Source organism: Balaenoptera acutorostrata, chromosome 12, assembly GCF_949987535.1.
Source record: "Balaenoptera acutorostrata chromosome 12, mBalAcu1.1, whole genome shotgun sequence".
In the NCBI taxonomy this organism is placed as follows: domain Eukaryota; kingdom Metazoa; phylum Chordata; class Mammalia; order Artiodactyla; family Balaenopteridae; genus Balaenoptera; species Balaenoptera acutorostrata.
The window spans coordinates 12,619,248-12,632,005 of NC_080075.1; the positions used below are offsets into that span (position 1 = coordinate 12,619,248).

A 12,758-nucleotide genomic window follows, 5' to 3' on the forward strand; every position below is an offset into this window, starting at 1 on the left:
GAATTCCTGGTGCCGCCAGGGCCAGCCGGAAATGGAAGGGGACAAAGTACCGAGCCGGCTGGGGCCGGAAAGTGGCTACGCAAGGCGCCACCATTAGAGGTCGGGGCCGGAAGGAGAAGTAGGGCGCCGCCATGACGGGTTGAGCCTAAAGGGAACGGGGCTGCCTGTCTGCTCTGCGACCGGGAAAATACGAGGCAAGGAGGGCTGGGCTGGGCGCCGCCATGACAACCTGATACCGGAAAAGGCGGGGCTATTCTCCCTCATTGATCCTCCTCCGGCATCGGCCTCAAGATGTGAGTAGCGGGAGCCCCTACCCCGTACCTGCCCCCGTATTCTTTCTCTTCCCCAGTGATCTGGACTTAGGCCAGGACTCCGGGAAGAAGGATTGGCCTCTCTGTTCCCTGGAGATCCGAGCCTTAGGATTCAGCGCTGTCCTTCACGAGCCCCAATTCTCCGCGTGTTCAGGCCCCGCCCTCTGAGCGTTTAGGCTCCGCCCCTCTTTCGGGTGATAAGGAAGGACTTTCAGGTCCAGGCTCTCAACACCCGAAGACTTGCCACCCAAAACCCCGGGTCTCGTCCCTGACCCTGCAACCCTACGACTCCAGACTTCTCCCAGGACCTCTAGGACTCCTAGAGCCGTCCTTTTAGAGCTCCAGGTTCTTCCCCCTGGATCATCTGACTTTACCTTTTGAAACTTCCGGGTCTGTCGAGTATCTCAGACCTCACCTATAGGGCCCACAGACTTGTTCTTAGACACCACTGATCTCACGCTGGAGTTCCAGACCTTGTTCCCAAGAACTTGAAGAGCTTATCTGTAGGACCCTCCAGATTTACCCCACAGCCCCAGCCTCACCCAGGGCTTCCAGATCATGCCCCTAGGACCCTGAGACCCACCCCAGGACCCCCAAACCTGCCCCAGGGCCTCAAGTCTCACTTTCAGTACCCCTGTCTTCAGGTCTCATCTCTAAGACCCTCTGGTCAAGAGACCCTTCCCCAGGACCGAAGACCTCACCCCTTGGACCTCTAACCCTCATTTTTAGGGCCTTCGAACTCATTTAGGGCTCCCAGGTTCTCTCGGAAAACTCTAGGTGTTACTTCTAAGGCCCTAAGCCTTCTCTGCATGATTCCCAAGCCTAAACTGGGGGATGCCCTGAGTCCCAGACCCTTCTTCCAGGACCTCCACAGCCTGCCTTGGAATAATCAGACCTTTTTTTCAGGACCTCCACTATCTCCCCAGAAGCTTCCAGCCTGCTCCACAACCCCCAAGGCTCATGCCTTACCTCTCTACCTCCCTGGCCTTATCCCAGGACCCTTCAGACTCTGAGATTTGCCCAAGACCCCATAGGTATACTGTATATCTGTTTAGGTACTGTATACATTAAAAGTATATATACTGTATACTCACTCTGGGGTGAGTCTACACCCCAGACTCGGATCAGAACTCCCTTTCTTGCCTACTGCCTGGAATTATCCTCAGACTGTCACGTCCCACAGGCAGGCAGCCCTGGAGATCACTGCTCGCTACTGTGGCCGGGAGCTGGAGCAGTATGGCCAGTGTGTGGCAGCCAAGCCTGAGTCATGGCAACGAGACTGTCACCACCTTAAGATGAGCATTGCTCAGTGCACGTCCGCCCAGTGAGTGTGGGCAAGTACGGGGCAGGTTGGGGAGGGGGGGTTTGGTGGGCAATGGGGTGGAAGTCTCCCTGGGCCTGAAATGCCCTGCCCCTGCAGCCCAGTCATCCGGCAGATCCGCCAGGCCTGTGCGGAGCCTTTTGAGGCCTTTGAGGAATGTCTTAGACAGAACGAGGCAGCCGTGGGCAACTGCGCAGAACATGTGCGCCGCTTCCTGCAGTGTGCTGAGCAGGTGCAGCCGACACACACACCCTCTACCGCAGAGGTAAGACAGCGGCTCAGCATCTCATCCCACCCCTTCATCTTTCTAGCTGCTCAGAGTAAAGACCTTGGGGTCAGCCTCAGCCCCACGCAGACCTTTACCATGCATCCCGCTTCCAGAACATCAGAACGTGTTCCCCTCTTACCCATTCCATAGTCCCTGCTTTAGTCCAGCCATCTCCTCCACCCCTCCACAGCCAAGATACCTGCCCCAGCCTTCTCCCTGGTCTCCCTGAATCCCCTCTTACCTTGCCTCCGTGCGGTGGCCAGAGAGAACATTTAGGAACTGAAAACTAGTCATATTACACCTTTGCTTAAGGCTCTTCAGTGACTTCTCATCCACACTGAGAACAGAATCCCAGGTTCCTGCTGGTTCTCTGTGTTCTTCCCCAGGCTGACCTGATCCCCCTCCTCCCTTACCCACTCTCCGTTTCTCTTCCTCACTGCCTCTCAGCTGTATGGGCAATGGGGGTAAGGATGGGGCAAAAAAGTCTTAACTGTTTTTAATGTATACAGTACCTAAACAGATACACAGTATATCTATGGTATTAAAATGTTATGGATGGGTGCAATTTTTAAAAAATGTCTAAAAAGACTCCTTGGGGGGGCAATAATTTTTTTTAAAAAAGGTTGAGAAATGCTGGTTTAGATGTTTACTGTCTCCCCCACTGTCCTGCAGGCTCCAAAGGCAAAAGTCACATCTTTCACCAGCTCCCTCTCAACCCCCTCTCATTTGCCCCTCTCTCGGTTCCTGGGGCCCCATCTTCTCTGTTCGCACCCAGAAGGGAAGCCTTCTCTTGGACCTCCATGCTGTCTGTCTTACCTCATTCAGTCCATTCTCCGTGAAGGTCCCAGAGTGATCCCAAAGGAACTCTGACTGCGTACTGCTTCATGGCTCGCGTTGACCAGGCCAAGTCTACACTCCGGCACAGCCTCTCGGGCCCTGCAGGATATGGCCTCTGGCCCTGCCTCTACCCAACATCCACCTCAAGCTCTGTGTTTCCTGCCCCAGTGAACATGCAATTACTCGAATGCCGGTCTCTCCTGCTGCCAGGCTTTTATCTCACTGTTTCCCTCTGCCGGGACTGCCCTTCCTATTCCATCTGGCTAGTTCTTATTCCAGCTTCGATGTCACCTCCCTCAGAAAATCCCGTCATGGCCCATCTCCATCCTCCAAGATGCCTGTGCTCCCTTCACTATGGCTTATATTTTACTGCCTTGTAACTGCTTCCCTCCCATCGCCTGTTTCAGAGGCGTTCTTGGCTAAAGACTGGGGAAATGCCCTTCTACCAGGCCCTGTAGACATTGGGTTGTTTTTTTTTTTTTAATAAGGCACAGATAAGTGAAAGGTTCAGGTTCCAAGAGCAGACACCAGTGAGATGGACTTTTAATTCTTTTCAGAAAATATGCAGTAATGATTGCATACTGTTCACGCTAGTTTATTAATTCTATTTTGGTGATACTTCTTGCAAGTTTTTTGAGCATCTGAACAAAGACCCCACCTTCCTATCTTAGGGCCAGTTGCTCCCTCCCTCCTAGAATGAGCAACCAAGGCTCTCCCTGGTCTTCCTGGGGTCACCCCTGCCCTGCCCCCCTGCTACTCTCTGTCTCCCCGCTGGTAGCCAAAGGAACTTTTAAAAAGGGAAATTGGGTCACATCTGTCCCCTTCAAAGCCTGTGGTTTTCCAGTGCCCTCGGAGTCATTAAGCCCACACCCGGCTCCTCCTCACTGTCTTCTCCTTCCCGGTGACGGCATCCCAGCCGCAGCTTTCCCTCTCTGACTGGGGGCCGTGAGATTCAGGCCTCCTCTCTTCTCTAGTCTCCACGATAGCAAGCACACAGGCTCATCTCATAAAACATGGTATAAAGACGTCTCACGTTGACGCAGCTGACAGCGTGAAGTGCTGCTCGTACCTCCCGCTCTGCACACCTCTGCTCTTTACCCTGATGTAGTTTTCTTCATAGGATTCACCCGCTGACACGTTTTTGTTCACTGGTTGTCTGTCCCTCCCTAGAGTCAGAGATGTGTGTCTGCTGCATCCACTGCCAGGAAATTCTAAGAATTTTTCACATGATCTGAATTTTTAAATTGTCATCAATTTGTTCTTAATATCCTCATATTATCTTAAGGTCTGTCAAACCTGTAACAAAGGCCCCTTTTTCATTTCTCTCTTTTTTTTCTTTTGGCTGAGCCATGTGGCTTGTGGGATCTTAGTTCCCACCTGGGCCCTCGGCAGTGAGCGTGTGGAGTCCTAACCACTGGACCGCCAGGGAATTCCCCCCTTTTTCATTTCTTTTTTTTTTTAATTTATCTTATTTATTTATTTATTTTTGGCTGCGTTGGCTCTTTTTTTTTGCTGCGCCCGGGCTTTCTCTAGTTGTGGCGAGCGGGGGCTACTCTTCCTTGTGGTGGGCGGGCTTCTCATTGCGGTGGCTTCTCTTGTTGCGGAGCGCAGGCTCTAGGCACGTGAGCTTCAGTAGTTGTGTCACACAGGCTCAGTAGTTGTGGCACACGGGCTTAGTTGCTCCGCGGCATGTGGGATCTTCCCGGACCAGGGCTCGAACCCGTGTGCCCTGCATTAGCAGGCGGATTCTTAACCACTGCGCCACCAGGGAAGCCCCCCCTTTTTCATTTCTGACATGGGTTATTTGTGTCTTCTTCCTTTTTTTCTTGATGAGTCTTGACAGGAGTTTATCAATATTATTAATCTTTTCACAGAATCTGCTTTTGGCTTTGTTGGTGCTCTTTATTTCATAGATTTGTTTTTAATTTTTCTTGTGTGTGCCAGGCACACAAGAGGTGCTAGTAGATGTCCATGTGGCTTTTTTCTGCAGGCACAGCCACTTCCTGCCTCCTGAGGACCCTTCAGACCGTAGGAGAACTGGACATGAGTGACTGCACTTGATGCCTCCACCCCTGAAGAATGGCCAGGTGGCGTCCTGAGGGCTGTGGACATGGGCCTGGCTTCCCTGGACATCAAGACTCACAATAAATAAAGACTATACCAGGCTTTGGTTCCTGCCTTCAGCACCTGCGGGGCCCTACCTTCACCAGTGTGCCAAGGAGGGGCCTGGGGCATGGGGCAAGCTGCTCTGTCTGTTCACCAGGGTTAAGGCGACCCCTCTTCCCCCCTCAGCTCTGCCAACATCAATCTCCTGTCTCTTGCCGCACGGATACGGAGAAGGGCTCCTTCTCACTTTAACTCTAGCATTTACAAGTCTTCGTTGAGTGTTTCCTGGAGGCTTAGGGGGCAATAAATAACACACCTCCTTCCCTCCTGAGTTCAGAACCAGTTGAGCAATAGGCATGGGCATGAGGCAGTGCAGGTGAAAACACTGGCTTTTGTGTTGAAAAGAGCTGCACTGACGGATGTGGCTTAGAGTTTGCTGCACTGGGCTTCTCTTCTGTCTTGGTTTGCATCCTTCCAGAGTCCAACCCGGAGAATTTGAGTACAGGTAGTATCTGGGGGCATGGTTCCAGGAGCACTCGTAGGGAAGTGGAGAGGTGTGACAGAGAGGAAGGCAGCCAGTAAAAGGTGCATTACCAAGCCGGTCACTGCTGTGGGCAACTGAGGCTCAGTCCCACCTGGGACTTCTGGGAGACGGCACAGAACATACCTCAGTTCTCCCATCCCAGGGGCAAGGAAGTTGGGGTGTATGTACACCAACTCCCCATCTGACATTGAGGGATGTTTTCATGGGCGTTGACTGCCCTATGCGTGGTCAAGTGCCCTCCTGCCATCAAGAGAGGGCCCTGAGCAGAGAGCAGTGGGAAGTCAAGTGAGCAGCCTTCAGCACACAGGAGAGGGTGCTGAGTGGATCGGGTAGGTACCAGCAGTGGCTGCTGCAGCTTCTTAATGTTTCTCTGCAGGATTACAGGCTCCGTGGGCGTAGCTGGTTGAGCTGTCTTCCTGCAGGGGCAGGTCCTAAAGGGCGGAGGGTAGACAGGCAAGTATGCAGAGAGAGAGAGCCCAGAGCCCTGCACCCAGCTTCACCCTTCAGATAAGTTGCTCTGCCCTGGAGCGTAATCCAGACTTACAGAAACTGGAAGTGACTGGTCAGCGCCGACCGGACTGGCCATTTGAAATCTAAGGCTTGTGCTCTGGCTTGGAAAAATGAGCTGGGAGTCTCTCCTGGGGATTTGACACCTAAAACAAAGGAAGTTGTTGGTTGGCTCAGCAGCCAGGGTGGGAGTCCTATGCAGTCAGGGTTGCAGGGGCCCTTGGATGCCATGTGGCCCAAACAAGAAAACCCAGGTTGTGGAGAGAGGATTGTCATCAGTTCCTGTGGTCCCTGGAAGGGCTGCTTGGGTCCTGGTGGCTTTCTGTTCCCAGCTCCAGTTTCCTTGGGCTGTGGATTGAGTCCTCAGACTTCTGTGTATGTTTTCAGCCAACCTGTCTTTACTTGAGTAAGCTAGGGTGGGGTTCTCTCCATGTGACTGAAAGAAGTGATAAGAGCAGACAAAATGGAGGTGGAGACTATGTTTTAGAACATCTCTAACAGGCCTGTCTTCCACTAGGCTAGACCAGCTTCCTTATATGGTGGGTCTCAGGGGTCCACGAGAGCAAAAATGGAAACAACGTCACCGCATTTACCACATTCTACTAGTTGAAGTAAGTCATGAGGCCAACCCAGATTAAAGGCCCTGGAGACTCTGCCTCTTTTTTGGCGGGGAAGGGACTCCACCTCTTGATGGCGTTTGCCTGCAAAGAATTTTTGCCCATATTTACCCATAAAAACTTCATAGTTTCTATTCTTGCGTCTGTTTGGGTAAAATGTATTTTTCTAAGAATTTTTCACATGATCTGAATTTTTAAATTGTCATCAATTTGTTCTTAATATCCTCATATTATCTTAAGGTCTGTCAAACCTGTAACAAAGGCCCCTTTTTCATTTCTCTTTTTTTCTTCTGGCTGAGCCATGTGGCTTGTGGGATCTTAGTTCCTACCCGGCCCCTCGGCAGTGAGCGTGTGGCGTCCTAACCACTGGACCGCCAGGGAATTGCCCCCTTTTTCATTTCTGACATTGGTTATTTGTGTCTTCTTCCTTTTTTTCTTGATGAGTCTTGACAGGAGTTTATCAATATTATTCATCTTTTCACAGAATCTGCTTTTGGCTTTGTTGGTGCTCTCTATTTCCTATATTTGTTTTTAATTTAAATCTCTTCTTTATTATTACCTTCTTTTCTTGGATTTAATTTTCTGTTTTCTACCTTTTTGAATGTTTAGCTCACTGACTTTCAGCCTTTTCCCTTTTCTAATATATGCACTTTTTCCCCAAAGCATGGCTGTTTTGCTTTTTTCATTGATCTCAGATTATTTAGACGTTTAAAACTGTATTTTTAAATTTCTAAACATATGGGGATTTTTCTAGTTATCTTGCCTAATTGCAATTGGGTTGAGAACATATTTTATATGATTTCATTCTTCTGAAATCTGTTGAGACTTTCTGGCTTGGCATATGGTCAGTTTTTGTTAATGTACCATATGTGCTTGAATCCTTGGCTCATGATGCATCATCTTAGCTTGGATTCCCCCAGAAACAGACTTTGAGACAAGGGTTTGGGAGATGATCCCAGAAAGCACTGGTAGAGCTGTGGGAAGTGAGGCAGGGAAGGGAAGGCAGCACATCAGAGGTGCATTTGCAAACAAGGTATCACTGTGGGAAACAGCTTCATTCTCTGGGCAACTCTGGGAAGCAGTGGAAATAGGCTTCCCACTCTCGTGGTGAGGGCATTTGTACACCCTTCATTTGGTTGAGGGCTACTTAAGGGGATGGGTTTTTTTGTTTTTTGTGGGGTCTTTTGTTTTTTTTTAGTTTGGCCTGTGGGAGTTTGGTTCCCTGACCAGGGATCGAACCCGTGTCCCCTGCAGTGGAAGCGCAGAGTGTTAACCGCTGGACCGCCAGGGGAGTCCCAAGGGGATGGATTTTTAATTCCCTGCCACTTCCCGCTTGCCACACACCAGGCAGAGTGGGCTCCGGTGGAGAGGAAGCTCTCCAGCAAAGATCAGCTGCCTTGCCTGCTTCACCCACTGGGTTCACTTCTGTGGCCGCCGCCTGTGCCCACAGCTGCCATTGCTGCCCTCTGTCACGGCTGCCTCAGCAGCAGCCAGCGTCATCCTGGCCACCTCTGCTGCCTGTCGCTACTGATGCCATCACCACCTCCCACCGTAGCCACCATTGGTGGAGGTATTAAAATAACAAGAATGCCTTCAAAATGCTTGACTCCGTGCGCAAGGAATGGCTACATTCAACCCGGGAGGCCGATGAGAAGTGGTGGGCATGAAGGCGGGGGAAGCATTGGGAAGAGTGTGGGGAGGGCCAGACGGCAGTGTTGGGGGGACGTGTGTGGGTGCTGAAGGGGTTGAGTGAGCTGATAACGTCAGGATTCTGAGGAGGCAGAATTCCAGTCAAGGCTTCGGAGCCGCAAAGTTCGGCTCTGGCGGCAAAGGGGCTTGGGCAGCTCCTTGGCGGGTGGTAGCGGTGGCCTAGCGGTTCCTCCTGGCCCTGTGAACATCGGGGGCCAGGTCCGGGGAGGATGGCGCTCTAGAGCCCAGCCTCGCTGGGGTAGGGGCGGGAGGGGACGGGGTGGGGACCGGCCACGTCGGAGGTGACCCGAGGTCTGCTGCAGCGCTGGGGTGCCAGTTTTAGGAGAGGCTCCGACTTCGACTCTTGGGGCCAGCTGGTGGAGGCGATAGAGGAGTACCAGATGTTAGCAAGACACCTACAAAAAGAGGCCCAAGCTCAGCACAGTAATTCTGAATTCACCGAAGAACAAAAGAGAATCATGGGCAAAATGGCAACATGCTTGGAATTACAAAGTGCAGCTTTACAATCCACACGGTCCCAAGAAGAATTTAAACTGGAGGGTCTGAAGAAGCTAGAACCAATCCTAAAGAATATTCTTACATATAATAAAGAATTCCCATTTGATGTTCAGCCTGTCCCCTTAAGAAGAATTTTAGCACCTGGTGAAGAAGAGAATTTGGAATTTGAAGAAGATGAAGAAGAGGGTGGTGCTAGAGCAGGGTCTCCTGATGCCTTTCCTGCTAGAGTTCCCCGTACTTTATGACCAAGGTTGCCATCAGAACCAGGAGTGACGTTACTCACTATCAGAATTGAGACAATTGGCCTGAAAGATGCTGGGCAATGCATTGATCCCTATATCACAGTTAGTGTAAAAGATCTGAATGGCATAGATTTAACTCCTGTGCAAGATACTCCGGTGACTTCAAGAGAAGAAGATATGTATGTTCATTTTAATGTGGACATGGAGCTCCAGAAGCATGTTGAAAAATTAACCAAAGGTGCAGCTATTTTCTTTGAATTCAAACACTACAAGCCTAAAAAAAGGTTTACCAGCACCAAGTGTTTTGCTTTCATGGAGATGGATGAAATTAAACCTGGGCCAATTGTAATAGAACTATACAAGAAACCCACTGACTTTAAAAGAAACAAATTGCAATTGCTGACCAGGAAACCACTTTATCTTCATCTGCATCAAACTTTGCACAAGGAATGATCGTGACATGAATACCCTGGAACTTCTGTGAATCTTACCACTCAGTAGAAACCATCCTAGCTCTGTGTAGCCTATTCACCCTTCAACAGGCAGGAAGCAAGCCGTACCCAGGCCAGCAGGCCAGAGTGAGTCCATTACAGAGCTGTAGCACAGAATTCAAAGTCCAGCACGTCACTGATGTAAAAGACTCCTTTGGATACAGGCTTATTGTAGATCTTGAAACGTTTTCACTTTTCTATTAATTGTGCAATGAATAGCCTCTTTTCTAATTTGCCACTACCCCTGCCCTGCTTCCTGGAACGACACTGTTGTGGGTGGAATGTGCTCACCTTCACACTTAATACAGCAATAAGAGTGTGCTAGAGTTTGCACACCTGTCCACTTCTGCTCCAACATGCTTTTCGGTTTTTCGAGTTAATGTCAGACTTTGGGTTGATGTGGGTAGGATAGTATGAAACTGCCTTTGAGAGGAATTGGACCAATTATGCTGCCCAAGGTCAGCCTGGAAATTTATAGGCTGCTCCTTGGAGACGGCCTTGATTCACCCTGATCTCATGGTTCTCCTGCTTAGAAATAGTGTGCCTTGGCCAAATCAGTATCCCATATGGGCGTGTTCGCAGGTTGTAGCTGTGATTTTTCCAGATGACCAGATTGTTTTTCTGAAAGTGAGCGTATTTTTAGTCATGTTGATTAGCTTCTTTCTACATCACATCGTACATCACTCTTTCTGATAGTGATTCTGGGGTTAGTGACGGAACCATCTCAGAATAATTACGAATTCTTGGTGGGTTTATAATGTCTTCTAAATCATGTAATCTAAAAATAATTTGAGTCAGATGCTAACAAGATACCGCAGGGATAACTGCTGTTTTTCTGACAACTGACTGTGAAACCTTAAAACCCGCCTACCTCTTCTTATAGTGGTGAGTATGCAAATCTGGAGATATTCTATTTTTTTTTTATATAGGTAGATAGGATTGCCATTTATTTCCTATGTAGATATACTGCCATTAATCCATATGGAAATATGCAGGTCATTAGCTTTTTAAAATTTGACTATTTACATTCTTTCGACTTAATAATGGGGCATAAATAAAACTTTCATAGTACACACGAGGTGGATATTTGATACACAGAACATTAAGATTTGGGGTGGGCATTCTGTGGGTTAGATGTGGGGCCCACATATTTAATATTCACTATTTTAAATGACCAATGCTAGCATGAGGGGAACGCAGTGCCAGTACTTGGCCTATTTTTAAACTAGTGTAATAAGCCTAGTCATACAGTTCAGTATGTTTGCTTTTTAAAGTAAGTAACCACAGTTAAGTTCTAGCCCTTGCACTTCAAGAGGTCTAGTCTCCACTTTCAGTTGTCTGTTAGGTCAGTTCTGTTTACTACGATGGATGTTAAAAAACTATATGAGCCTGAAGAATTCTCAACCAAATTTAGTCTTGCCTCTCTCTTGATTAGTTTAATTCCAAAATGATTCCATCCACAGTAGCTTGAGGGGATGAAGAATTTGCCTTAATAAATTACTTTGTTGTTCACTCAACTCTTAGACTGTGAGTTGCCAGCCCACCTGCTAACCCCCGGACTGTAAGCTCCTCAGGGGGTAAGAACCACATGTTCGCCATGTCACGTACATTTTCTGAGGTGCTTGGCAGCACTCTGTACCTTGTGGAGTACTCGGTACCTTCTGTTTGATGTTGCTGACAAGACCTAAAACTAATCCCTTAAAAAACCTACCATTAAAATGTAGCAAAACTGGAAGAAAAAAAAAAAAAAAAAAAGCCAGTCAAAGGTGTGTGGAGGTGAGGAGCGGGGATATGTGAACCAGAAAGCAGAGTCTTCGAGGGTCATCATTTTCACCTTTGATGGTTGAACTGAGGATTTTGTGCTTGTCACTGAACATACTGACTTGGATGATAAAGATAATCACTATATTAATGGTAATAAATATTTCAGTCAGCACTTACCTTCAAAGGGTAAGCACCTCATTTATACCATCAGAAACTTTCAGGCAGAATGTGTGCAAATAGAAGCCAGATCTCTAAAGAAATTAATAATCTTGAAAGAAAGTAAGCTAGCTTTTACCATAAAGTGTGCTGCTTTTCAAAAGTCCTGCTGCCACACCCTAGACCAGTTAAATCAGAATCTCCTGGGGTAAGACCCAGCATGGGTATTTTTTTTTAAATACCGATTTTAGGGGGCTTCCCTGGTGGTGCAGTGGTTGAGAATCTGCTTGCTAATGCAGGGGACACGGGTTCAAACCCTGGTCTGGGAAGATCCCACATGCCGCGGAGCAACTAGGCCCGTGAGCCACAACTACTGAGCCTACGCATCTGGAGCCTGTGCTCCGCAACGAGAGGCCACGATAGTGAGAGGCCCACGCACCGCGATGAAGAGTGGCCCCCGCTTGCCGCAACTAGAGAAAGCCCTCGCACAGAAACGAAGACCCAACACAGCCAAAAATAAATAAATAAATAAATAAATAAATATAAAATACCGACTTTTAATTTTATTTCAATATGCAACAAAGAACCACTGCCCTGGCAGAATTCCTCATTTTTGGTTGACTGCGTTTTGTAATATTAACTTGTTTGGAAATAAAGTTCTGAAAGTTGTTGACCCTATTTCTGAAGCCCCTGATGATCTAGAATTTACAGAGTCTGGGAGCCTATGAGTGTCACAATAGTATTTCTTTCTAACCCAATGAATATTTACCAGTGAGGTGGTGACATATGAAACAAGGTCAGATCCAAGTAATTTACATCCTTTCCTCCTTCTCTGATGGGCCAGAAATTATGGGATGCAAGGTGTGTCAGTTCAACTGGACAGAAGGAAAGGGTGTCACTCTAAAAAGCATTAAGCAGCAAAAATGTCAAGGACATGGACAAGTTTGTGCAATAAGGGGACCTGCCCTCCTGAGTTTTCCAAGGCCAGAGGCCTGGACACTGCCGCTGGGACTGTGCTGGCTGCGGAGCATGTCCAAAGTCAAATCTCTTACTTCCCAGGAGAAGACATTGAAGATAACACGGTGACCTCGATACAGCAGTGTGAGGTGCTGGCGAGAAAAAGGGGGGAAATGCAGATCGGAAAAATGGAGAAAGAGAACAACTCCAAAGATTCTGTACCCAGCAGAGCGTGAGCCCCAGGGAACCAAGTCCAGGGAAGCATGTTTACATATGTTCTTAAGACACGTAAAGGCAAGACTTTAAAAAAGAAGACGGCAAATAAAATGGTACTAATTTAAATGGATATAACCTGTACAGAATAAAAATGACAATGACATGTTTCTTCCTGTCTGATGATACAGTAAAATAGTTTTGCTTTTTCTGTTT

At 48.3% G+C, this 12,758-nt stretch overlaps 2 protein-coding genes across 2 annotated transcripts; both read left to right on the forward strand.

Moving 5' to 3' along the window:
• The first annotated feature begins 1 nt into the window (after nucleotide 1).
• Nucleotides 2-4,902, forward strand: CHCHD5 (coiled-coil-helix-coiled-coil-helix domain containing 5). The gene is made up of 4 exons (XM_007197388.3): nucleotides 2-293; nucleotides 1,495-1,635; nucleotides 1,732-1,897; nucleotides 4,728-4,902. Coding segments are annotated over exons 1-4 (333 nt in total). The 5' UTR covers nucleotides 2-291; the 3' UTR covers nucleotides 4,752-4,902.
• Nucleotides 4,903-7,460: 2,558 nt separating this feature from the next.
• Nucleotides 7,461-11,865, forward strand: LOC103018576 (axin interactor, dorsalization-associated protein-like). Its single transcript, XM_057558676.1, is given in 4 exon segments — nucleotides 7,461-7,479; nucleotides 7,962-8,081; nucleotides 8,295-8,419; nucleotides 8,464-11,865. Coding segments are annotated over 4 exon segments (1,215 nt in total). The 3' UTR covers nucleotides 9,415-11,865.
• Nucleotides 11,866-12,758: the final 893 nt, after the last annotated feature.